Source organism: Ricinus communis, chromosome 10, assembly GCF_019578655.1.
Source record: "Ricinus communis isolate WT05 ecotype wild-type chromosome 10, ASM1957865v1, whole genome shotgun sequence".
Taxonomy (NCBI): domain Eukaryota; kingdom Viridiplantae; phylum Streptophyta; class Magnoliopsida; order Malpighiales; family Euphorbiaceae; genus Ricinus; species Ricinus communis.
The window spans coordinates 10,541,087-10,566,577 of NC_063265.1; the positions used below are offsets into that span (position 1 = coordinate 10,541,087).

The 25,491-nt window shown below is 32.3% G+C and overlaps 2 protein-coding genes across 8 annotated transcripts; both read left to right on the plus strand.

Annotated features, from left to right (window-relative positions):
* The first annotated feature begins 4,591 nt into the window (after positions 1-4,591).
* LOC8258649 (protein CHROMATIN REMODELING 20) lies at positions 4,592-20,154 on the plus strand. 3 transcript variants are annotated; one of them, XM_015721067.3, is made up of 26 exons: positions 4,592-4,743; positions 5,889-6,060; positions 6,519-6,581; positions 6,661-6,756; positions 6,844-6,936; positions 7,375-7,565; positions 7,642-7,888; positions 8,411-8,524; positions 10,987-11,070; positions 11,792-12,334; positions 12,588-12,877; positions 13,134-13,233; positions 13,313-13,528; positions 13,717-13,836; positions 14,375-14,541; positions 14,633-14,774; positions 15,072-15,221; positions 15,309-15,364; positions 15,446-15,746; positions 16,527-16,659; positions 17,732-17,793; positions 18,036-18,262; positions 18,400-18,603; positions 18,697-18,775; positions 18,854-19,122; positions 19,359-20,154. In XM_015721067.3, exons 2-26 carry the CDS (start codon positions 5,935-5,937, stop codon positions 19,780-19,782), a joined length of 4,497 nt encoding a protein of 1,498 aa, XP_015576553.2. In that variant the 5' UTR covers positions 4,592-4,743; positions 5,889-5,934; the 3' UTR covers positions 19,783-20,154. The 3 variants fall into 3 exon arrangements, with proteins under 3 accessions (XP_015576553.2, XP_048236120.1, XP_025013626.2); XM_048380163.1 differs by lacking the exon at positions 18,400-18,603; XM_025157858.2 differs by lacking the exons at positions 4,592-4,743; positions 5,889-6,060 and having other exon boundaries at positions 6,526-6,581; positions 6,668-6,756.
* Positions 20,155-21,840: 1,686 nt separating this feature from the next.
* On the plus strand, positions 21,841-25,110 carry LOC8258648 (F-box/FBD/LRR-repeat protein At1g13570). 5 transcript variants are annotated; one of them, XM_048379927.1, is made up of 4 exons: positions 21,841-22,320; positions 22,515-24,241; positions 24,329-24,490; positions 24,590-25,110. In XM_048379927.1, the coding sequence occupies exons 2-4, from the start codon at positions 23,450-23,452 to the stop codon at positions 24,923-24,925; spliced, it is 1,290 nt and encodes a 429-aa protein (XP_048235884.1). In that variant the 5' UTR covers positions 21,841-22,320; positions 22,515-23,449; the 3' UTR covers positions 24,926-25,110. The 5 variants fall into 5 exon arrangements, with proteins under 5 accessions (XP_048235884.1, XP_025013637.1, XP_025013638.1 ...); XM_025157869.2 differs by having other exon boundaries at positions 23,281-24,241; XM_025157870.2 differs by having other exon boundaries at positions 23,419-24,241.
* Positions 25,111-25,491: the final 381 nt, after the last annotated feature.

The window sequence follows — 25,491 nt, forward strand, 5'->3', positions numbered from 1 at the left end:
TTATAAGCTATTTTAATTGAAAATTCATCTATTGCTTGACATTGTTCAAAGTACATGATTTAGTATCAATATTGTTTTTTATTAAAAAAGTAAAAAGCACTTATTAGTATTTATTAGTAAAACTCATCTTAAAAAATTGTGCCCTTCACTTTCAATGCAATGTCTATAAGTAAAATTCAACTCAAAATTTGTGTTGTTTACTACTAACTTATATCTTATAAAACAAGTGGATAATCTATCAACCACCTATCAAGTTATAAATGTTCTTATCATTACCTCAAGGCTAATATTGAACCTACTTTAACAGTTCATTGTTATATGTTTGATACATTAACAATCCTAATAACATGTGAGGGCTTGGTTTTAAATAAGACTTATATGATCATTAAAATAGCCTTGAATTTTTATTTTATTTCTCTAAAATGATTTTAATTTGTTTCACAATTATCTATGCTTATACCGGAATGCTTTAGAGTAAAAAATGGTAGTTCAAATCAAAAGTTGATATACACTAGATGAATAAACTTAGAATACATATTAAGAGAAAAAAAACAATTAGGAAATACAAATTTTAAATATAGGACAAAGGGTGTTTCAGTAATTTGATTACTGTAGCAATTTATTTATCTAATTAAGTAATTTTATCAAATGCATGATCATAAAAATGAAATTAATTAATTATATATATTAACATACCTGTACCATATAATATTTAATGTAAGTAATTTTATGATTTAACCCGGCCACCTATTTCATTCGACGTCGGAGGCAGGGGCTCGCCCGATTCGACCGACTTTTGAATAATAAGAAGGCGAGCTGATCTGCTTTGATCCAGGAAAAACCCAGTCAGCCACCAACTTGGTGCAGGTCACGTGACCTACGGCTCATCGATAAGGGCCTCCCACCCCTGAAGAGATTAAGTCTAATCAGAATTATGAATCTGTAAATCAAACGGACTGTAATATTATTATATCACTAAATTACAGGTAAATTGGACATAGAGTGAGTTTATACTACAAAAATATTTAGTAATTTAATGTTAGAGTTAATTTTTCTTTTTACTTAAGAAAAAAAAAGTTCAAAATGGGAAGCTTGAGCACCTCACTTGGACCTTCATGAATCGATTGGTTCAACTGGGTTGGATTTAATCCACCCAAAGATTTTTGATGAATTTTCACGGTGCATCCTCTTTTGAATTTTCTTTTTTATGGAAAAAAATTTACAAATTTTTAAATTTTTATTTATATTATTCTTTCATAATTTTATCAGAATAAAAGTATCAAATATATACTTACAAGATATCTTAATGATATTTAAAATTTATATTATTGTGACTTTAATTTTTATTTTATATTTTTTTCGAATTTCTTCAAAAAATAGATACTAAAAATATACCTATAAAATGTCGACAGAATATTATTTTTAATTTGTATTATCGTGAATTTAGTTTTTATCTTTAATTTTTCTTTTTATAATTTCATCAGAAAAAGATACTAAAAGTCTACCTAAAATATACTGAGAGTTTATATATTTTAACTTGTATTATTATGAATTTATTTAAAAAAAAAGAGATTAAAATGTATATCTATAATATATCAATAGGATATGATTTAAAATTATATTACTGTAAAATCAGCCAAATAATGTAGTTATATCGTTTTTATATTTAGTATTCGTGAATTAAATAATATCACATATTTTTTATACAACTAGTGTGTTTTAATGACATGAATATGTATATTTTTAAAAATATACTATAATATACCAAATGCAATTTAAAATACATGAAAATATACTTAAAATAAAATTTAAAAATATATTTAACGGTAACAAAAATATTGTAAAATGATACTAATAAAATAAAAAAAAACTATAATGCAATTCAATAGACACTATATAAATAATTTTTTTTAAAAAGTTGTATATTTGTTTCTAAAAAATTTGTAAAAAAATGACCATAAGAAATTCAACGAGTTTTCCATAATCCTGTAAAAGTCCCAAATATTTTTTGGCTTCAACATGTATTTTACTTTATGTCCATTCGAATATGAAATCTAAGAATATCTAATTGAATTGACTTAAAAATATTATTTTTTTTGAGATCCTTAACAAATTTGATCCAACGCACAAATTATAAGATAAATATTTTTATATTTTATATAATGGGCCAAACTTATTTACTATGTTTAAAAAATTTAATTCTAACCAAGTCTAGCTCGAACTTTGAATAGATCTATCTACAGTATATTATCAAAATTATAGCTTTTCTCTTTTTATTAAAATATAAATTTAAGTTGCGTGTTTGATATTAAAAATAAAAATCTGAAACATTATATTCCATGAAATATGTTTTATTTACATATGTATAAATATTGTTATTAATTATAAATAGATACACTCGTGAACACTTATTACATTATTATAATTCAAATAATTTTTAAGATTAGATATATTTAAAATATGGAGTTTTTTTTTTTAAATATAGCAAATTTAAAAATATTGTTCTTCTAATGTCATGCCCTACTAAAGTCATTTGCCTTAATAGTTACTAACTAAAACTATATATTTTACTAAGCATGGATTTGAGAAAAATTATTATTTCACGTTTAAATATAAAAATAATTATTTATGTAATTTGATTCAACTTGTATTTTTATTTGAATAAATTATAAATGCAAACTATTCAATTATTATAAGAAGAAAATTAGTAGTCCTAATAAAATGAATATAAAGCAAACCTATTATGTGTGCGCATTGTTGACTTAGCTCTCTTTATCTTATTCATTCTAAAACTATATATTATATTATTGAATGAATTTAACCAAAATTATTAATTTCAGTCTAAATATAAAAGTAATTTATCTGTGTATTCTAACTCAACTTATAAATACAAACTAATAAATCATTATAAAAAAAAAAAGAAATTAACAGCTCTAATAAAATGAATATGAAGTGCATACAAAATGACTTGAATTTCTATTTAGCGTTGATTATGGTGTACTTCTTATAAATTGCGATATCTATTATATGCACTTATATATAATAATGTTTTATTAAAATTCATAAAATTTATAAAATTTATTTAAAAATTAAAAATTTATATGCTTTAGACGAAATGAAAATTAATTCAGAATTATACATAATCAAATTTGTTTGAAACTGATTATAGTTAAATTAAATTTTAATAAAATAGGCATAATTTCTAAATAAATTCTATATTAACAAGTCAATATATTTCATAATATCAAAATATTTCTTTTCAACTTTATCATTTACATTTTACTTTTATTTCATAAATATTACTTTTCAAATAATTTTTTTTATAGATTTTAACCAAATATAACATTAAATTCAACATTTCTATTAGATAATTATTTCTTTATACTTGCTATAAAAATTATGAAGACTCGCTAATTATAGAAAAAATGACTTAATCCCAAGACCTTTTAGTGCCAATAATAAATGTTTTTGCTACTTCGACTAGGTATGAAGTATTGCTGATTTAAGTCTTAGAACATTTCAAACAAACTCTAAAATCATGCTAAATCTTTATTATAATGAATATCTAAAAATTAGAACTTCAAAATAATTTATAATTCATTATTATTCTTTAATTCTATGCATGGATGAAGGATAATTTAAAAGGAAGGAAAATAAATAGATAATAATTTTAATCGTATTTGGTTAATAAAAGTGTTTAGAATAGAAAGAGAATTGCTTGTAAAAGTTTAAATTGATTACACACAATATTGAGTGTAAAGAATTTCAACTCATGAAAAGAAATTAAAATTTAATTAATTATTATTTTTCTCTCTATTATTATAATAAAAAATTTAAAATTAATTAATTCCTCTCAATTTTCTTAATAATTATTTTTATATAACTAAATACAATAGGGTAAAAATTCTCTCTTTTCCTTCTATTCAACTCCCTTAACCTCCCTTTCAAATATATTCTCCTCCTTTTCCTTCTTTGTTGTCATGTAAAATCTTTTAACAACCACATTTTCTATCCTTAAATATAAAGAAATATAATTAATATATATACTAAAATTTCATATATATATTCCAATAATAATTCATATTTCATTATCTATTTAATCTTTTATTGATAAAGAATAGAAAATTTGGAAGCATGGCTTTTAAAAAATTGAGAGGAAAAAATATTTTAAAAAATTATTTTCTTCGCGCTTAAGTTTACGGATAAAAATAATAGTTTTTAGAGAATTTTAAAAAATAAAAATAAACTACAGAGTCTACTTAAATTTTAATTTTTGAATATATTTTCTATAATAAAAAATATAACTTAATTTTTTCTAGAAAATACTCTTATAATTCTTTTCATTATTAAGATGATTGCAATATAATATTTTCAATAATTTTGAATTTGAAATCATAAAATAAAAGTAAATTTCTATTAATGTTCTCGAAAACGAAAACAGAGATGCCACGGAAACTGGAAACTGGATAGTAATTTACCATTTAGGAGGGTCCCATCAAAGACATTTAAATTTTCAAAAAATCCCACAAAAAAGTAAAATTACCTAAAACCCCTAAAACATCGAAAATCGCAAAAATTCCCCACCTAATAAATGACCTAACCGAAATATATAACCCTACCAAATTAACATCTTCAATTTTTTCTCTCTCTCAAAAAAATCCCAAAAGAATATCAAAGAGTTTGTCTTTTACATTTCCCTCTTCCTTTTTTGAAAAAAAAAAACCCAGTTTCGATTCTCTAAAGGTGAGTAACCAACTCTATCTTTCCGTTGATTTAATGTCACTCTGGATTTTGAAATGCAATCTTTTGGTAGTTGTTTTAATTAGGTGCTGAGCTAAACTGTGTTGAACTGAGTCCTATTTTAGAAGCTTTACAAAAACAAAGGATCGAATTGATTGATTTGTTTGTTTTGTTTTTTCTGGGTTTTGATTGACTTTGTTAGGTTAATGCTGTTGGGTTTTAATCACTTTTATTGAGAGATGGGTGCAGGTTTAATGGAAGTGTATTTTCCACTCTGTTGTTTTTTAATTTTGTTGTTAGCTTGTAAGTGTGGCATTTACATTTGAATTTACATGCGTGTACCTCACTGGACTGTTGAATGTTTGTTGTATTAATTGGTGCTGTTAAATTGTATTTATGGGTGTCAATCGAGAAGTTTGTCTAGACATAAAGGCACGAACTCATACACACACTGACAGAGACATGGATTTAGGGTTTTCATTCCTTTGTCTTTATATGGGGGAATTCTTATGCTTCAGGTTTATGGACAATTGTTGAATTGGCTAATTTGGATGTGAATTTGTGTTAAAATACCTCAGAATGGAAGGGACAGCAGTATAACACTTTAAAATATTCTTCTTCTATAATTAAGTTGCAGTATGATAAAGTTGTGGATCATTGTATGGGTTAAATATATTTGTTTGAAAGTACTTTGCCCCGATTTGATTTATCTGGGGTAATACTGATCTCTTATGATTATTTATACGTCTGATACTCTTTTGTCTTATGAAAGTGAAAAAGCGGAACAAAGGCCCCTGTTTGAAAATATCTAGTTTATTCCTCCATTTTATTTACAATAAGTCAGTCCCGCTTCACAGGATTTTCAAGTCCAGAAGCTGAAGTCATAATTGCATTTACTTATCAATTTGATTTTTATAAACGTATTGAGAGAGTAAGGGGATTTTGGAAATTGATTGGACCCATCATTTATTTGCGTGATTTTAGTTTGTGACTATACTTATGGTAGGATAGCTGCTTTTAGATTTATAGTGTTTGATTCTGGATGGACTTTTTCTTTTTGGCTGCTGTTCGCTGTACGTTGGCAAACCATCTTAGTTGGCACAAGGTTATCTTTGTTTTATATTAAAACGGCTATTCCAATCTTGCAGGTGCCAGTTGGGAGGCCATTTTCCATCTGATGTGACTCCGGAGAAGATGGAAGAAAAACATAAGCAAGTGGATGATGTAGAAATTGTTTCTAGTGATTCCTTTATTGTTGATTCAGATGATGATGATGATGAACCGTCTACTTCTGGACAGGATAATGGGATGCATCTCGAGGCAAGTCATCAAAATTCTTTTTCTTGTAATTTTCGGGTTTTAAAGAAGTTCTCTTCATATTTCTCCTTTCATTCTCACTGGTACAACTGCCAATTTATATTAAGCATCTGTTCCAGAAGTTTTACACTAGTTGATGCCTTGACAAAGGAGCCAATACCACTATTCCTATGTTAGATGAGCAAATCTTTTCTCTGAACCAACATGGAATCACTAAATCATTAAGTGTCGTCGTAATGTATCAATTTTAACATAGAAATGGCTTTAGCCCGAGTAATGGCCTAGCACATGGCCAAGTGTGACAGCAATAGTACTTATGACACAATAAGCTTAATCTAGTAATTATGCATTGTATAAGCCCATTGCAAACATCATATCCACCCAATGTGCGTTACTCACATATGTTTAAAATTCTTTGATCTCTCATTTGAGTTTATCTTTTTGTTGGTCCTGTCTTGCAGGAACCTTTGACCGAGCAAGAAGTAGAAGAGCTAGTTGCTGAGTTGCTGGAAGTTGAGAGCAAGGTATTACAAGTTCTTGCTTTACTTCCAAAATTCTGTTTGGGCCCGTTTGTTTTAGAAGGTTATCTGATACTTATTTTAGGCTGCAGAGGCTCAAGAAGCACTTGAAAAGGAGTCTCTTTCCAAAGTGGAGAGTGAAGTGAGAGAGGAGTTGGGACAGTCTCTTCATGGTGATGATGTTAGTTATTTTTGCCATTATTTACCTTTCTTTGGTTCTGTCTGTTTAGTCCATCACTTATTGAAATTCTTTCATCCATAACATTAGCTGGAGGCAGCTGTTGAAGATGAGATGACTGCTTTCAAGGAGGAGTGGGAAACTGTGCTTGATGAACTAGAGACTGAAAGTGCTCATTTGTTGGTCTGCTTCTTTTTTTCAATTTTAGTAAACTCTTTGGTTCTTTTTAGAAATTTTAATGCCTGCATGTGTTTGGAGGCAATAATTCTTGTTTTTCATGATCAGTTGTATAGTCTCTACTAGGATGTTAAAAGAGTGTTTCTTCTTTTATACAACTTTAAGATCACTACTGTCGTGTCCAATTGTTTCCATGAATTTCAATTTTATCCTCATTATTGAACGACAATTGATGTTTTTAAAAAATATTATTCTCTTCTCATCTATTTCATCCTTACAATTAAATTGTTGGGTTAACATTGCACTGGAGAGTGTGATATTTATTATGGAAACTTAAGTTGCTATTATAAGTTAAGCCATTACTTTTGTTTAGGTTCAGCTTACACCACTCTCTTATTGTTTCTTGTTAGACTTTCAGTTAGTTTTACAAACTTCTCCCAACAGGAACAACTTGATGGAGCTGGTATTGAACTCCCAAGCTTGTACAAGTGGATTGAAAGACAGGCCCCGAATGGCTGCCAGACTGAAGCTTGGAAAAGCAGGGCACATTGGGTAGGATCTCAAGTGACCAGTGAAATCACAGAGGCAGTAGCTGATGCTGAGAAGTATCTTCAAAGCCACAGGCCTGTGAGAAGGTATGTTTACCCATTTTACATGGTGAATTCTTCAGCGCTTCAAGTTCATTGAAATGGATCTATTTTGCATATTCAGACGGCATGGCAAATTATTGGAGGAAGGTGCTAGTGGATTTTTGGATAAAAAACTTTCTATTGATGGAACCAAGGATAATGTGGCAGAGAATGGAGATATAGATTGGGATTCTCTCAACAAACTATTCTCAAGTGGTTCGTGTAAAGATGTTGCTTCATTTGGTAGCAAGCATTGGGCTTCTGTCTACTTGGCCAACACTCCCCAAGAAGCGGCAGAGATGGGGCTCAAGTTTCCTGGAGTCGATGAGGTTGCAAATTTAGTTCAAATACTTGATTTACTACCTTGTTAAGAGTCTGCTTTGTAGCCTTTATCCCAAACTTATTATCATGTAGCAACTAATTTTTTATAATGAATTAATTTTATCTTAGATGCCAATTCTTTATGCCTGTTACAAATTTTTTTATTTTTTTCTGTTTGGTATCTATTTTTCTGGTGATTCATTTTTCTTTTTTTGTTTCCCCTCTTTTATCCAAGACCATTTAGCATTAAGATGTAGAAAACACTTTCCTTCCCCTGCTTGCCTATATTTGCTGAGGCATGTGAGAGCCTTTTTCCTATTTCAGTTGGCACTCTATCTCTGTGACCTTTTATTTGCCTAACTTTGATTAACAGTTGTGATAAATGTGGATAATCTTTGGGTTTCTTTTTAAATCTCTTTAATCTCTCTTGTACGATATTTTAATTCAACAATAATTTCTTTTGTTCTTAGAAACTTGCTGCATTTGCACTTTTCTTGTTATGTAAATTTTTAAGATTTACACTTTTTCAGGTCGAAGAGATTGAAGACATTGATGGCTGTTCAAATGACCCATTCATTGCTGTTGCCATTGCAAATGAAAAGGAACTAATTCTTTCTGAGGAACAGAGGAAAAATTATATAAAGGTTTGTTAATATTGTTGTGCTGCCTTCAAGTTAATTACCTTTCAATAGCCAAATAACCTACCTATTTTATCAAAAACTATGTGTCTTCATCTTTTTGAAGGAATTACATTTCAAAGCCATTGAGAATCATATCAGTTAAAATTCTGTCTAATTCCGATTGTGTTTTCTTAAATTCTGTCTAATTCCGATTGTGTTTTCTTAAGAGGTGATGTTTAGCTGCTAGTTGCACGCATATTTTTCACCGAGTGCCATCATAGTGTGTATGCACTCACTGAAAGCTACGGTGTTAGTATACGAGATTTTCTCTAGTGTTTGGATCTCTATACATGCACTTGAAATGGATTCCTGGTGGAAAGGGCCTTCTATCTAGTCCCATATAGTAGTGGGTGATATAGTGAATTCAACAATATTGGGGTGCCAGTCACTTTTCTGGATTTTTTAACATAGCTTTTGTCTTTATAATTTGAGTGAAGAATTCAAAAATCTTATTTCTTAATCAATGGAGTTAGACCCATATATATGCACAATACATACCATCCCAATCTCGGTAGGACTAGGAATCATAATTAAATTAGTCTTCTAACTTTTGTAACACTTCCCTTCAAGTTGGAGCATAGATATTAATCATGCTTAGCTTGTTACAGAGTTAATCAACTCGAGTCCCATTAAGAGCCTTCGTGAAGATATCTCCCAGTTGTTCTTCTGTCTTCACATAATCTGTGGAAATCAAACCTTGCTGAATCTTTTCACGAACGAAATGATAGTCAATCTCAAATATGCTTAGTTCGTTCATGAAATACAGGATTAGATGCAATGTGTAGAGCAACTTGGTTATCACACCAGAACTTGGCTGGTATTGAAATTTTAAGACTTACTTCAGTCAAAAGCTGATATATCCATATTATTTCACACACAGACTTGGCCATAGCTCTATACTTTGATTCCGCACTTGAACGTGAGACAACATTATGCTTTTTGCTTTTCCATGAAACCAAATCCCTCCAACAAATACATAATAGCCTGAAGTAGACCCTTGATCATCCTTGGATCTTGCCTAGTCAACATCAAAAAAACATTCAATTCTAGTTTGATCATGCTTACCATATAATATTCCTCGCCTAGGTGCTCCTTTTAAGTAGCACAAAATTTGTTCGACAGCTGTCCAGTGATTAACTGTTGGAGAGGACGTGTATTGACTCACCACACTAACTGAATACGCAAATCTGGACGAGTCACAGTAAGATAATTCAACTTTCCAACCAATCTTCTATATCTCTTAGGATCTTTAAATAATCACCATCTTTTGCGAGCTGCAAATTCGACTATTGAAGTACTGCATGGCTTAGCTCCTAACTTTCCTGTCTCAGACAAGTCAAGTATATATTTTCTTTGAGAAAGAATATTTCCTTCTTACTTCTTATTACCTCAACACCCAAGAAGTATCTCAACATTCCCAAATTTTTGGTACGAAACTGTGTTTGGAGAAAAGATTTAAGAATGAAATCCCTGTAGTATCACTTTCACTAATGACAATATCATCCATATGCACAACTGACAAAATGATACTAGTAGCAGGATGCTTGAAGAAAACATAATCACCCGACTTATTTTTCTTCATGCAATTTTCTTAACTGCCCGACTAAACTTTCCAAACTAAGCACAAGGCCTCTGCTTCAATCCGTACAGGGACTTATGAAGATAGCAAACTTTTCCATGCTCCCCCTGAGCAACAAAGCCAGGTGGTTGCTCCATATAAATTTCCGCCTGAAGATCCCCATGGAGAAACATTCTTGATGTCTAGTTGATGAAGAGACCAATTATAAGTAGCCATCGTAAAAAATAAACAATCTTATAGAAGTCATCTTAGCAACCGGAGAAAATGTATCAGAATAATCTACTCCATAAGTCTGAGGATATCTTTTAGCACCAAGACGAGCTTTCGATCTGGTAATGGATCCATCAGGATCGACTTTAACAACAAACACGCATTTACACCCAATAGCCTTCTTAGTTGCAGGCAAATCAACCAAGGTCCAAGTACCATTATCTTTTAAAGCACTTATCTCCCTAATCTACTTTTCTTCAGATGGTTTTCTGATATAACATGTATAACTAACTAGTGATCATCAACCCTTATTCTCAAGTTTTTGAATTGTTCAGTATTATGTTCTTTTTCTTTTCTTTTGCGTTTTCTGGTAAAAATGTTTTCATGTTGTCATTTGGCAACTGCATTCTGTTAATGTTCAAGGGGATTTTCATCTGTATGTTGTCCATTGGCCCTGCCAACATAAACTTCTTTTCATTGTCCCATTCATTTTCATTGGATGTTTTCTTGAAAGTGAGAGTTTGGAAATTCATGCAATTGGATTTTATTTGTATTCCATAGTGATTATCAAGATTCTTCTAATCGTATGTGCAAACAATATTTGAAATTTGTGGTTCTTATCTTTGTATATTAAAAGGTCAAAGAGGAAGATGATGCTATAATTGATCGGAAACTTCAACTTCATTTGAAACAAAGGAGACGGCGAAAGAGATCTAAACAGGTAATGATTCTGACCACTTCTAATTTTCTTTTTTGGTTTGTTTTATGTTTCCATTGTGGATTATGGGCTTTCGGTATTGGTATCATTCTATGAACATTAGAATCCAAACTATATTTTAGATGACCTATAGTTGCTTAACCTAGGTTCACCATTTTGCTTTCTACTTTCAGCGAATAACCAAAGGAATTTTTATTCTTTTATTGCAATTTGGAATGGTTTTATATCCAAGTTTTGTTGTTTAGGTGGCTCAAGTGATGTCTTGTGGTTCTGTTCTGTATACATTTCTAATCTTACTTCTTCTGAAGAATAGACAAATGGAACGTGAGCCCCTCCACCCTATCCTATTAAGAAGAGCAAATTGATATGTGCTTATGGAATGGACACCTTTCAGATATAAATTAATTCATGTTCCTCATTCTTTATACTGTCTATTTAGCATTCTTATGGAATTAGGGTGTCTTTCCACTAAAAAGAATGTCTCTATTGATCAAATATGGAAGGTAAGGCAGGTTATTTGCTGCCTGTTGTGTTGTCAATATACTTATAGAGTTGGACATTATTTTACATATAGATTAATTCATGTTCCTCATCTTGATACCGTTCATTTGGCATTCTCATTGAATTAGGTTGTCATTCTCAAACTCAAACTCAAACTAAGCCTTAATCCCAACTTAAATAGGGTGTCATTCTGAAAAAGAAAAATTTCAACTCTATTGATCAGGTATTGGAAGGTAAGGCAGATGATCTGCTGCCTCTATGTGACATTTCTAATGGGAAAACTCTTGAACACGGGGAGGATGTGCCTAATAACTCTAGTGAGTTTGCATGTGAGAGTATGAAGAGTGATGTGTCTGGAAGTTTTAAGAACTTGGTTACAGAACCACCAATGAGTAATGGCAATTCTGGGGTATCTGAATCTGCATTGCCTGAGGACAGTGAATCCAGGAAGTCTAAACGTCCAAATGAAAGTGGGGAGCCAACTAATGATGCTAAGAAGATTCGAACAGTTATCATAGACAGTGATGATGAAGCTGATGGGATAAATGAGTCAGTTTCCAGTGCCAATAGAGTGGTGGTTGAATCAACTTTGCAAGAAAACATTGGGGAATCTGGTGCTGATGGTCATCTTTCACAGTGTGTGAATGAGGAGTTTCACTGTACTGTCTGTCATAAGATTTGTTTTGAAGTGCATTCACATCCACTTTTAAAAGTCATTATTTGCAAGGATTGCAAATGCTCAATTGAGAAGAAGATGCATGTAAAGGTATGGATTTTGATATTCTTTTATGTTATAACTAAGTTGATCAAATAGGCAAGAATGATTATTATTTATATGTATTTTTCAATGTCATATTGCTGTTATGACTGATATCTTCTTATCTAATTTTCTAGAATCTCTCCTTCCATTTGCGGATTGGTTATTATGGGGAATTTCTTTTTTCAACTGATTCCTTTTCCTAGCAAACCTACTTTGCTGGAGTTATTATTATCTTTGAATATTGGAGTTTTTGTGGCAGGATCCTGAATGTTCTGAATGCTACTGTGCATGGTGTGGAAGAAGCAATGACTTAGTAAGTTGCAAGTCATGTAAAACATTGTTCTGTACCACTTGTGTGAAGAGGAATATTGGTGAAGAATGCTTGTCTGAGGCACAAAGTTCTGGGTGGCAATGTTGTTGTTGCTCTCCTAATCAGCTACAAAGATTGACATTAGAATTGGAGAAAGCCATGGGATCTGAAGATCTAATGGATACAAGCTCTGATAGTGAGTCAGAGAACTCAGATGCAGATATCCATGTTGCAATTAGGTATGCTGTTATCACCTATGAGACTGATATCTGGAATTTCTCCTTTTGCTGCTTTTTTAATGGAAAGAAAAACTTTATTTCCTTTCTCTTTTCCTATTTTCTTCCATTGTCTAGTTTTCTGAGAATAAAATCTCCGTTTAATCTTTTCTGCCTGATTCAATTTGATACAGTGTTGCATCCAAAGTAAAATATCTGTTTCCTTATCAAAGGCTTTGTTTCTTGAATGTGCTTTTCAATTACTTCGTTTCTGGATCAGCAAGAAGAGAAAGAAGAACAAGAAGAAAAAGAAAATTCGGAGGATCCTTGATGATGCTGAATTAGGAGAAGAGACCCAAAGGAAAATTGCAATTGAAAAGGTGCATTAGGTTGATAATTTATTCAGTAAAATATGGCATGTTGACATGGAATGACCTACCATTTTGCCATCTTATGTAGGAACGTCAAGAACGTCTGAAGTCCTTGAAAGTGCAGTTTACTGACAAATCTAAGATGATGAATACTGCAAGCTGCAATGGGAACTTACCTGAAGGTGCTAGTTTTGAAGTACTTGGTGATGCTGCAACAGGTTACATTGTGAATGTTGTGAGGGAAAAAGGTGAAGAGGCTGTGAGGATTCCTCCAAGCATTTCAGCTAAATTGAAAGCCCATCAGGTTTTCCTTCTATATTTGTGGAGTTCTTAATAGAGTTATAGTCTTTTGCTGTTGATCTGTCAAGTTATTGTGCAACATTAGGAAGTGAATCCATAAATGGATGTTTTTCTCACATGAGTCTTTTGTTATTGTTTTACTTTGTCATAAAGGTATTGGTTTCCTATCCTTAAGCTGATTTGAAATGGCAGGTGGCAGGGATAAGATTTATGTGGGAGAATATTGTTCAGTCGATTGGGAAAGTGAAATCTGGAGATAGAGGTCTTGGTTGTATTTTAGCTCATACAATGGGCTTGGGTAAAACTTTTCAGGTACTGTGTTCAGCTTTTCGCTTGTTCATAGATATACTTTAATTCATAGTCTGGGCAATTATAAGAGAAAAATGATGAAAAACTGCTATAAATAAAAAGAACTAGGAAAAAGCGAGCATGGACCCTAAATAATGCAGAGTGATTGCTATATAATGTTGCATACTTTTCACATGAATCACCTATTAATTTATTCCCATGCCAACTCCTCCTATAAACATAAGACATACAAAGTAGAGGAGAGAAGTAGAGAAACAAAAATGAAGAAGGGAGTAAGAAGGGAGAGGCAAGGAGAGAACATCATAAAGCTTATCTAGCCTCTTATGTTTCTATGCCTTGATAAGCAGGGTTATCAGTGTGACTTGCATTTTCCAATTATACAAACCACTATTACTTATAGTTCTGATGGTTCAGTAGGTAAATGGTAATACAAAAACGTTAGGAGATTAACAATGGCACTCATGTTTGCATGGCAGAATGTAGTGTTATTTATTACATCATTGAAACATGTAGTTTGCCTGATTGCAAATTCTATCTGCAGGTTATAGCTTTCCTGTACACTGCTATGAGAAGTATTGATTTGGGATTAAGAACTGCACTTATTGTTACTCCTGTGAATGTTCTTCATAATTGGCGGCAGGAGTTCATGAAGTGGAGGCCTTCGGAAACAAAGCCTCTCCGTGTTTTCATGCTGGAAGATGTGTCAAGGTGTAATAATATATTTTTTCTGCCGCCCCTTTCTCTCATCTTTGCTATATAAAAAGGACTAAGTTTTATCCTGTTGTGTTTCTGGCATTAGGGATAGAAGAGCAGAATTGCTTGCAAAATGGAGAGCTAAGGGTGGTGTTTTTCTAATTGGTTACACTGCTTTTCGAAATTTATCTCTTGGAAAGAATGTCAAGGATCGAAACATGGCTAGAGAGATTTGTTATGCTTTGCAGGTATATTATCATAGTCCCTGATATCCTCTCTATTTTTCTCTTTCAGTGTTTTTATCTAGTCGTATGCTTGTTGCTTATCTACATTCAACCTTATCCAACTGAAGAGCCATAGTTTATAAAGCAAACTACTTTGAGTTTCTAATCGCACTTTCCTTATTAGAGTATTGGTCTTTATAAACCTTAGATCTGAGCATTTGGCTATTGGCTGCTATTATGCAGACTACTAATGAATCTTGGCAGTTGGCATAGACTTTTAAGTGATAGATTTGTTGATGAAATTCCCTTTTTGACCGTCAGGATGGACCTGATATACTTGTTTGTGATGAAGCCCATATTATTAAGAATACCAGGGCAGATACAACCCAGGCATTGAAACAAGTGAAATGCCAGAGGAGGATTGCATTAACTGGATCACCTCTTCAGAACAATCTAATGGAGTATTATTGTGTAAGTTTGTAAAACAGTGCAATAAAAGAAGTCGTTTATATTTACTGTTCACTGGTACAGTTCTTATTTGATTTATATCTGATACAGATGGTTGATTTTGTAAGAGAAGGTTTTCTCGGCAGCAGCCATGAGTTTAGGAACCGGCAAGATTCTTCCCCTACACTATTTTGGTTGCATCTTCTTTTCCAGTCATTTCAGGGTATAATAATTATGTTTGGTTGCAGCTTCCAAAATCCTATAGAGAATGGGCAGCATACTAATTCAACTGCCAATGATGTGAAAATTATGAACCAAAGGTCTCATATCCTTTATGAACAATTAAAAGGATTTGTACAAAGAATGGACATGAGTGTGGTGAAGAAAGACCTGCCACCTAAAACTGTCTTTGTGATAGCAGTAAAGCTCTCTCCATTGCAGAGGAAGTTATACAAGAAGTTTCTTGATGTGCATGGATTCACAAAGGATATAGTCTCCAGTGAAAAGATAAGGAAGAGCTTTTTTGCTGGGTACCAGGCATTAGCTCAGGTATTCTCATTTCGTAATGCTCGCAGGGTTGCTTTTGTACTTTTCATCTCTTCAATCTTTTCTCAAGAAAAAAAAAAGAAAAGAGCCAAAGTCAGTAGGTAAACTAGAATTGATTGAAAAATGCCTCAATTTAAAACTTCCAACACCTAAAATATCTTATTCTGTGAAAGAAAGATGGCACACGATGTTTAGAAAGATTGATTTGCCCAGAAAAAGAAAAGAGCCTTTGAATCTGGGTACAAATAGTTGCTTGCCTTGAAGTGAAGGTGCGCCAGTGAGGAATATCCTGCTCTTGCATGATAGCTTGCTAGAAGTTGAAATAATCAAAGAAAAGTCAGGACTTCTCCTTTTCTGTTTGACAGAAAGCTAGGTGGAAGCTGCAATAATGATGCTGCTTTCTAACAGTCTGGAAAAGTAAGGGGTATGATATTCTAATGCCTGTAGCAGCAAAAATTAACAGGCAGCCAATGTAATTCACCCATTATTCGCAAATCACTTTCCTGAAACACCAGCTAATGTAACAGAACGTCAAAATATTAAATACATAGTAGCCCTTATATTAAATCTTGATTGGGGCTTTACCAAGTGGTGAAGGAAGGAGAGACTAGTGCACATCAGTATTTCAAACAGATATGTTTTTTCATACATGTGTTTCATACAATTTTGCACTTAAAAATAAAATTTCTATTTGATGAAGTATGGTGCATTTTTCAAAAGAGTTCTTTCGCATTCTTCTCTATATTTGCCTGTTTTACTGAAAGATTTTGTTGTGCTTGGTAGATATGGAACCATCCTGGGATTTTACAATTGAGGAAAGATAGAGATTATGTCACTCGTGAGGAAACTGTTGATAATTTTATTGCGGATGAAAGTTCTAGTGATGAAAACCTAGATTGTAACACTATTATTGGAGGTACACCTTCATTTTCTTACTGTTGTTTTCTGTTTCGTGCTTGTTTTTTTTTTATTGATAATTGCATAATATATATAATGCTATACAGTTCTGAAGCTAGATAATGCTTTTATAATTTCTTGCCACGTCATCCAATTTGGTGATTTGACATTGATTTCTTATTGACAGAGTTTAGTTAATTAATGAGAAATTTAATCAACTTAGTTCAATGAGTTAGTTCTTTTTAAGTACACTAGTATTTTGTTAAGTCACCATAAAATATCAGGAGATGTTACATGTATGAATATACAGGTGTAAGATCCTCCCAAATTGCCGTATTATCAAACCACTAATTTGATGAAATGAAATTAACTGATTTTAAATAAAATGCTAAATTGGTAATTAAAAAAAGGTTCAATAGGAAGATAATCATTTAAGTAACAAAATGTATTTAGTGCAAAGTGCAGGCCAAAGTGTTGTTGGCTATGTAGAAATATAAATTACAAGTCAAATTATTATTATTGTTCTGGTAATTGTTAATTATTTTCAAGTTAATCTACCATTATCTAATACTTATACTTTACGTGGTGGTTTATGGAAGTTTGAAGTATATTTAACCTAAACAATTCTTTTTGAGTGAAAAAAGGAAACAAGTAAATCTACTAACCAAAATGTAAATGATTTTGTTTGGACTTCTTGCCCAATTAAGCCTAATGTGAAAGCATAAAACCTAAAATTATGACACCATATATTTTAAAATGTATATAAAATATATAAAACCATCCTACTAGAATCCAAGTGCTCGAGCTCTTATACACATCGAGATAATGCTGATTGGCCAGGTAACAATAGATAATATCTCTTCCACAAAGATTAGCTAAAAAGAGTTTTGGAAAATGTAAAAGTAGAGGGAAGTTGATTTATGTAATTGCTTCCGCTGTTCTTACTGCATATTAGTGTAGATACAGTTTTTATCCTTTCATAGAATTTCTGTTGAATCTTGAGTTTAGATGTGTGGAATCGTTCCCCCAACCCTCTTCCATAGCCTATGTCTGTCTATGTTTGTTTGATTATGTTGTTTAATGCTCCACAGAGAAGCCAAGGAATGCAAATGATTTTGTGCAACGGAAAAGTGACAATGGGTTCTTTCAAAAGGTATGAACACAACCATTTATGCTGGTACTTTATTGAATTGCTCTTACAGTTTGTAAAACTTGTTTATCTGTTACTAAGAGATCTACTCGGTGCACCCCTTAGACATCATTTAATTCTATATGTATATTCACTCTTTTCCAGAAGTACGAATTTGCTCTGAAGCCCATTGTGACTCATTTCTTGCAGATATAGGTGTTGTTCCTTTTTATCTTCTTGTTAAGAAAACCTCTTTTTTGTCTTAGGGTTGGTGGAATGATCTTCTTCAAGAAAATAATTATAAAGAGCTTGATTATAGTGGGAAAATGGTATTGCTGCTTGACATATTAACTGCGTCTTCCCATGTGGGTGACAAGGCATTAGTTTTTAGCCAGAGTATACCCACTTTAGATCTCATCGAACTTTATCTTTCAAGATTGTCTCGGCATGGAAAAAAGGGAAAGTTATGGAGAAAAGGCAAAGATTGGTACAGGTAAATATATATTGCCATGATCTTTATCACTCAACAGTTCTCCATTTTGGCCTAAAGTTCTTTATATGAACAAGAGAACCTCTATAACTGAAATAATAAGGATTGCAAAGTTCACTTTTCTTTGACTTGCCCAACAGACTAGATGGAAGAACAGAGAGTTCTGAAAGACAAAGATTGGTTGAGAAGTTTAATGATCCTGAGAATAAGAGAGTCAAATGCACTCTTATTTCAACAAGAGCTGGATCTCTAGGGATTAATCTACATGCTGCTAACCGTGTAGTTATTGTTGATGGTTCATGGAATCCAACCTATGATCTTCAAGCAATTTTTCGGGCTTGGAGGTGGCTTAAGCTAATGCTCTTGTCTTTAATTGAAGCATTAATCAATTTACATTATGCAGTAGAATCTAATACAAGTGTTTCCTCTTTCTTTAGGTATGGCCAGACAAAGCCGGTGTTTGCTTATAGATTGATGGCACATGGAACTATGGAAGAAAAAATCTACAAGCGTCAGGTATTGGAATCACAAATTGCATTGTTAAGGTAGTCATTTTTCTGAAAGGAATCTTGACAAATAGCATGGTCTAAACAGGTGACAAAGGAGGGGCTTGCTGCAAGGGTGGTTGATAGACAACAAGTACATAGAACTATTTCTAGAGAAGAAATGCTGCATCTCTTTGATTTTGGTGATGAGGAGAACTCTGACCCTCTAGCTGAGGTTGGCGAAGAGGATAAACAAGTGGATGACCAGAATATGAGCTACAAAGTGGGTAGTTCATTGAAGCATAAGCCGCCCCTTTCTCATGTCAGCTGCTCTTCGGACAAGTTGATGGAGAGCTTACTTGGCAAGCACCATCCAAGGTTTTATTGAGTTTTAACAGAATCTTTCATATTGTCAATTCATCTTGGAAATCTGCACCATTGCTGAAATTGGCACTTTTCTTTTCAAATCAGATAAAGAAATTTTGTTGTTTAGTTGTGACTATCATTCTTCGTGCTATTCTATATTCTTGTGAATCGCTTAAGATCTGTAGTTCCCTGTCTCCAGGAACTGATTTTGACAACAGTTGATTCCTGATTCACTGTCTTCCTTTTAGGTGGATTGCCAATTATCACGAGCATGAGACCCTTTTGCAAGAGAATGAAGAGGAAAAACTGACAAAGGAGGAGCAAGACATGGCATGGGAAGTATATAGGAGATCATTGGAATGGGAAGAAGTGCAACGAGTTTCTCTTGACGAATCCACATTCGAGCGAAAGCCACCCATATCGAATGCTGTTCCTTCTGCACCAAATACAAACAGCAAGGGCCCTCCGGTACGGGAGACTTCCAGTTCCAATGTTGCACCTTCCAAAGGCATTTTAAGGTGTCGGATGGTCCAGCGAAAATGCACTAATCTTTCACACTTGCTGACCCTTAGAAGTCAGGGCACTAAAGTTGGCTGCACTACTGTTTGTGGGGAATGCGCCCAGGAGATAAGCTGGGAGGATCTTAACAAGGACAGCAGAACAGCACGGTGAAGAACATCGTCATCCGTTTTTGTTCATAGATGCTATTTCTAATAATGTTATTTTATTGTGATTGTAAAGGGCAGCAGCTGTAGTTCCATTTCATTCATTTTGGTAGGTATTGGCAGCCATACTGCTGCCTAATCACTGTCATCTTTTCTTTTTGTTTTTTGTTTTTTCTTAATAGTTCTTGATGGTAAGCAATTGAGGGAATTTTTTGGTGGGTGGTGGTTGATTGTAAATTAATATGAGAGGGAATTAGGCCTGCCTGTGTAAATTTGAGGTCATTATTTCTTCCTAACATGTAATTGTAATGAATTCCATATCTCATTTCTTATGAGTAGGATTTTATGCTAATACACACCTTTGTTACCAACCCTATTATTATTATGTCTTTTAGTGACGCCTTTTTTTTTTCTTTCTTTCTTTTTATTATTATTTATTCTGTCGCCTTTTTGCGTATGCCTGCTTCTATTTTTATTTTTCCTTTTTCTGGTATTTGTAGAATTTATCTGCGTAATAAATTGTTTTCCATTTTTTTTTTAAAATACCAATTTTCCACACGTTTTCTAAGCGTGGGACCCACCCCGAGCCTACCGTCGTTGACTTGATCTCCTAATGATTCAGTGCCCAATTAAGTAGTTAGTTCTTGTTATTATCCGTTCTTTTTTCTTTTTAATTATATTGATGGCTTATATTTGACAGCTTCTACTTTTTATCAATATTTTTTGTTACAGTAAAATATATTGTGGTATTATTTCTAGCTAAAATAATATTTTAATATAATTTAATCGATTAAATTTGAAACTATGAGATTAACATATAATTTTATCTTATCTAAATATTTATATAAATTTACTGATAATTTAAACTAATTAAATAATATATGATATTAATGAGTTAATTAAAATAGTACCAGCTAATTATTTATAATTGAAAAAAAAAATTATGAGGATAAAATACTATAATGGCATTTTAGAAAAATTCTAAATTTTATATTTTTAAAAAACTTATAAAAAATATATTATATAGATTCATATAATATAATATAATATTTATTAGGATTTAAGCTAAATATAAATAACAAAAATTTCAATCAGCTCAAAATCATAAATAATACAGTAGAACTGAGTTGATTAAATTCATAATATCTTAAAATTTATCTATATATAACATATCAACTAAGTTTATAATAAATATAATAATATTGATTCAACTTCATATTAAACTATCATGTTGAGTCTCATTTTTTATGATGGAAAATTTGCATGACTTTAGAAACTGAAGATCATTTTTTTTAATTTCTTTCCATTTACTAACAATAATTTATTGTTGTTTAATAATATTTTCTATTTTCACAACAAAAAAAAAATTGCTATTTTCTTCATAATCTTGTATTGTCCTATAATAATAACTTGGTCATTAAAAAGTGATTATTTTAAAACTTTTATATTAACTATAAATATTATTATATATATTAATATACCAAGTAAACAAAATTAAAAGAATTTTATTTTTTCATTTCACTGCACATTTATAATTTATTAATTTAAAGAGAATTACTATGATTATTATTCATAAAAATAAATTTGTATATGTTGATTAAAATTATATTATTATAAAAATGATTAAGAAATATAATGATAAAACAGATAAAAAGTTTAATTAAAGATTTTCAATCACGTTAATAGGTTCTTTGAAATATTATTCCATTAAATGTATTCTACTTAAAAAAGAATCTTTATCGAATTTTTAACCCAATTTTATTAAGAAAAAAATGCAATTTCTTAAGAAAATTGACAATGGAATTTTATGAATTTATAGTAAATAGGAACGTATATAATAATAATTTAATAATTATCACGAAAAGTGGTAGTATGGTAGGAATGGCTTTCACCAATTGGTTTAAAGTTTAGTTCAAACTAGTTATGATTTTACAAATATTTCACGTCAAAAAATAATCAGTATGTTCAACTCAGTCAAAATAACATTTTTCTTTGACAAACAAAAAGATATAATAGTTTAATATTTAAGTATTAAATTGGTTGTAAAATTAGGATTACAGTATGCCATCAGATTTAAATTAGAAAAGTAAACAGGGAGTGGATTTGGTTGAGAAAGATAATCAAACAGGTTGTTTGCATGAAGAAGGTCAGGTCAAGCCAACCAGCAAATTAGAAATTATCGTAATAGGAAAAGAAGCTTAAAAATTTTATCGCAATGCGATCTGGGTCAAGGCTTCAACATATTATATTTTGGCAACGGAGAGAAAGGACTGGCAATTGGACATTCGAGACACGGTTATTAGGCAAAGCGACAAAGGAGCAAATTTTAAAATTTCCAGTAATGAATATGATCGTTCACACTCTAGTCCCCACTTTCCACTATCAATCAGGCTTCCAAGAGAATTCTGATTGCCATTTAAATCGCTCGCTAATCACTTTCCATTATGAATTGCACTTAGCACCACCTGCACACCCGAAAAAGAAAACATTGGGTGGAGATTAAAAGCACTGATAAAATTCACCATAACAACAGCCTTTTTATCAGGTAAGTCGTGGGTTCCATTTCTAGTTTCCTTTCAGTTGGTTTTTCTCTTTCTTAATCCATACTTTTAGTGCCTGCCCAGCTCGTACCAAGCAAAATCCAGTAGTCTGTTGACTCTGTTCAATTTTTGCTTCTTATGATTATTATCTTGAATTCTTGATTGTTGAACATTTTTTTTTTTTTTGTTTTCCTTGAAGGCTCAACGGACCGGATGCTATATAATTATAGACCCTTTTAGTAGAAAAAAAAAAAAAAATCGAACCTTGCTCATACTAACGACAAGTTAGTTTTGATTGTGATCAAGATAACTGCAACGTTAGCATTGGAATATCACTAATATTTAAATGACTGCTCTTTGAGTGTATGTATAAGTACCAATTGACCTTTTTGTTTTAGTAAGACTCCTTAAAAGGTCGTCATCATGTAGTGTTGAGCATCAAAAGGAAAATGTCCTGCTTTTGATTTCCTTTCTATAGTGTTTAATATAGGTTAGCTTCCTATTTTGCCTTTCTTTCTATTTATCAAAGGTCATTAGAAAGAATAGAAATTATTGTGTGACTTAGTCTATAAGCAGAGTCAATTGTGTAATGATATGTGTCAATTTCAGTTAAGTAGCATATTTAGATTGGTTAGTTTTTAATCATGGTGATTAATGGTAGTTATCTAACCAAGACAATTATACCAGTAAACAATATTTGATACATACAGTCGTACAATTAGCTCTATCTACGAATGGCTGTTTCTGTTTAAAGAAGTTTCCTTCTTTTCTTTTTTCTATTCATGAAGTTTTCCAATAAATGTTATTGGTAGGTTTACCTGAAAATTAACTAAACAGCATTCTAGTACAATGTGAAAAAAGGCAGAGAACTGAGAAGGATAAAATGTTATTTGGCTCCAATAAATAATGTTGATGCAGGAGGATCTGTTGCAGATTTATGTTTTTGTATTGTTTTATATGATCAGTTAACATGTTATGGAATATGGATACCCTGGGGATGATTATCATCTACGCTCTTGGTGCTTTAGCAGTCAAAAATGAATAGATTGAGCTTCATGTCATCAGAGAAAAGCAGTATATAACATTTGGTTTGATAACAATAGCAGGTTTGGATCTTGGGTCGTGTAAACTATTATGGAGAGGATTTATGTCGGTTCTGGTTTAGACAGAATCAGTGACCTCCCGAGCAATGTGATAGATCACATCCTAGCATGTTTGCCTTTCAAAGATGCTGTGAGGACCAGTACCTTGTCCAAAAAGTGGAAGGAAAAATGGCATATGGTACCTCAAATTGTAGTTGATAAGAACTTTTTCCATGAAAGATCACAACGAAAACTTGAGGGTATCATCAATTATATTCTTGCTCGACATGAAGGAACAATTGAGAAATTTTCTTTGTCCGTTGAGGAAGTGAACAATTATTACAACCTGAAGTTGTGGATATGGTGGTTGTCTCAGAAGTCAATTCAGGAATTGACCCTCCTGATATGGGATGGTCGGCGCAATGAAATGCCATCTGGTTTATTTTCTTGTCAGCAGCTGAGGAAGTTGAACCTCCGCTATTTTGAGGTCACACCAGCTCATTCATTCAAAGGATTTCGTAATCTTGTTAGCCTTCAGTTGGACAAAGTCAAGATAGCAACTGCTTTATTGGAAAGGCTCATTGCTAGTTGCCCATTGCTTGAACGGTTGAGAGTACGAAACTTGAGTTACATTGATCATCTTCATATCAACGTCCCAACTCTCAAGTACTTTTCCGTTGATGGAGAATTCAAATCGATTTGTTTCAATACTCCAGTTCTTGAGGTATTGTCTATCAATTTGTATGAAATTGGTTCTGGGAATAACCAGTTTGATCTAAGATTCAAATTACGTGGTTTGCCACCTGCAATTAAGGAGCTTTATGTGCGATGCCAATTTCAGAAGGTAATAAGACGACCTTTTTAAGAATTTGATGGGCATATGTTTTCAGATAATGGCACTGATTTTATAAGTTTCTGCTTTCGCTCCTAGTTCTTGGCTGCAGGGGATGCAATATTCACTGAAGTATCAACTTCTTACAGCCATCTAAGGACTCTTGGACTGGGTTCATTTTGTTTTGCGAATATGGATCAAGTCTCATGTCTCCTTTCTTTAATTGGCAGCTCCCACAACTTGGAAATACTTGATATAACTGTGAGAATTCATTTTCAGATGACAATTATAATTCTTTTGTGGTTTACTTCTTTGTCTACATTATCTGATCATTGATGAATATCTCATTCTGTTGTATAGGCCTGCAACTGCAAAAATGAACAAGTACCTGAACCCGTACTAGAATTTTGGGAAGAACAGCATGATTTTTCTTTATCCTTGAACCATTTGCGGAAGGCAACAGTGAGGTCATTCCATGGTAAAGATCATGAGATGAGGTTTGTCAAATCTGTACTCTCCAATTCACCTTTGCTCAAGGAGATGACTGTGGAATGCACGAGGAATCCCAATTTTGATGAGGATGAAATAAGAGCAGAGTTGTTGTTTCTTTGTCCTGCCTCTACAGAGTTCACGTTCATCGGAGGTAAATACGATTCCAGCAGTGATTTGGATGAATCCTCTCCTGATAGTGATTAGATGGCAGCCATCTTTTGTATCGACAAAGCTTATTCTGTTATCTAAAGAGGAGGGGTTTACAGTAAAAAAAGAATGATCTGAAGATTTTGTACTCGGCCTGAAAATTACGATGCATGAGTGATAGAGACAAGTTTTCATTGCTCACTACTAGCTGTTTGAAGTTTATATGAATAAGTTTGGATGAATGCATCTGTTTATGCACATAATAAACCAAATTGTCCTTCATATATACTGGCAGCTTGTACCGTTTTCATCCCTTGGTTCAAAGGCAAGCATCAGCCTTCTCTCTCCTCCTAACCTCGCTGCTGCAGCATATTTGGGGGCTTGAAAGGTTGTTCTCTGTTTGCAAAAAAAAAAAAAACAATAACAAAAGCATATCCTGCTTTGTTTTTTTTTTATATATAACAAAGAGGAAGTTTGGTATGAAATAAAAGATTAAAAGAATCAACCACTCAAGATGCATGTGTAAGAGATGATCCAACCTTTTTGGCCAAATGGGTTAGTTAAGATATTTTAATTATAATCTTATGATCAGATTTCTCAAAAAAAATGGTGATTAATTATCT

Coding starts and splice junctions, on each gene's coding strand:
- LOC8258649 (XM_015721067.3), top strand. CDS start 5,935: ATGGAAGAAAAACATAAGCAAGTGGATGATGTAGAAATTGTTTCTAGT. Junction 15,365..15,445: donor AGCCATGAGTTTAGGAACCG/GCAAGATTCTTC, acceptor GTTTGGTTGCAG/CTTCCAAAATCCTATAGAGA. Junction 16,660..17,731: donor TTGTAACACTATTATTGGAG/GTACACCTTCAT, acceptor AATGCTCCACAG/AGAAGCCAAGGAATGCAAAT.
- LOC8258648 (XM_048379926.1), top strand. CDS start 23,450: ATGGAGAGGATTTATGTCGGTTCTGGTTTAGACAGAATCAGTGACCTC. Junction 24,242..24,328: donor TGCGATGCCAATTTCAGAAG/GTAATAAGACGA, acceptor TTTCGCTCCTAG/TTCTTGGCTGCAGGGGATGC. Junction 24,491..24,589: donor TGGAAATACTTGATATAACT/GTGAGAATTCAT, acceptor TCTGTTGTATAG/GCCTGCAACTGCAAAAATGA.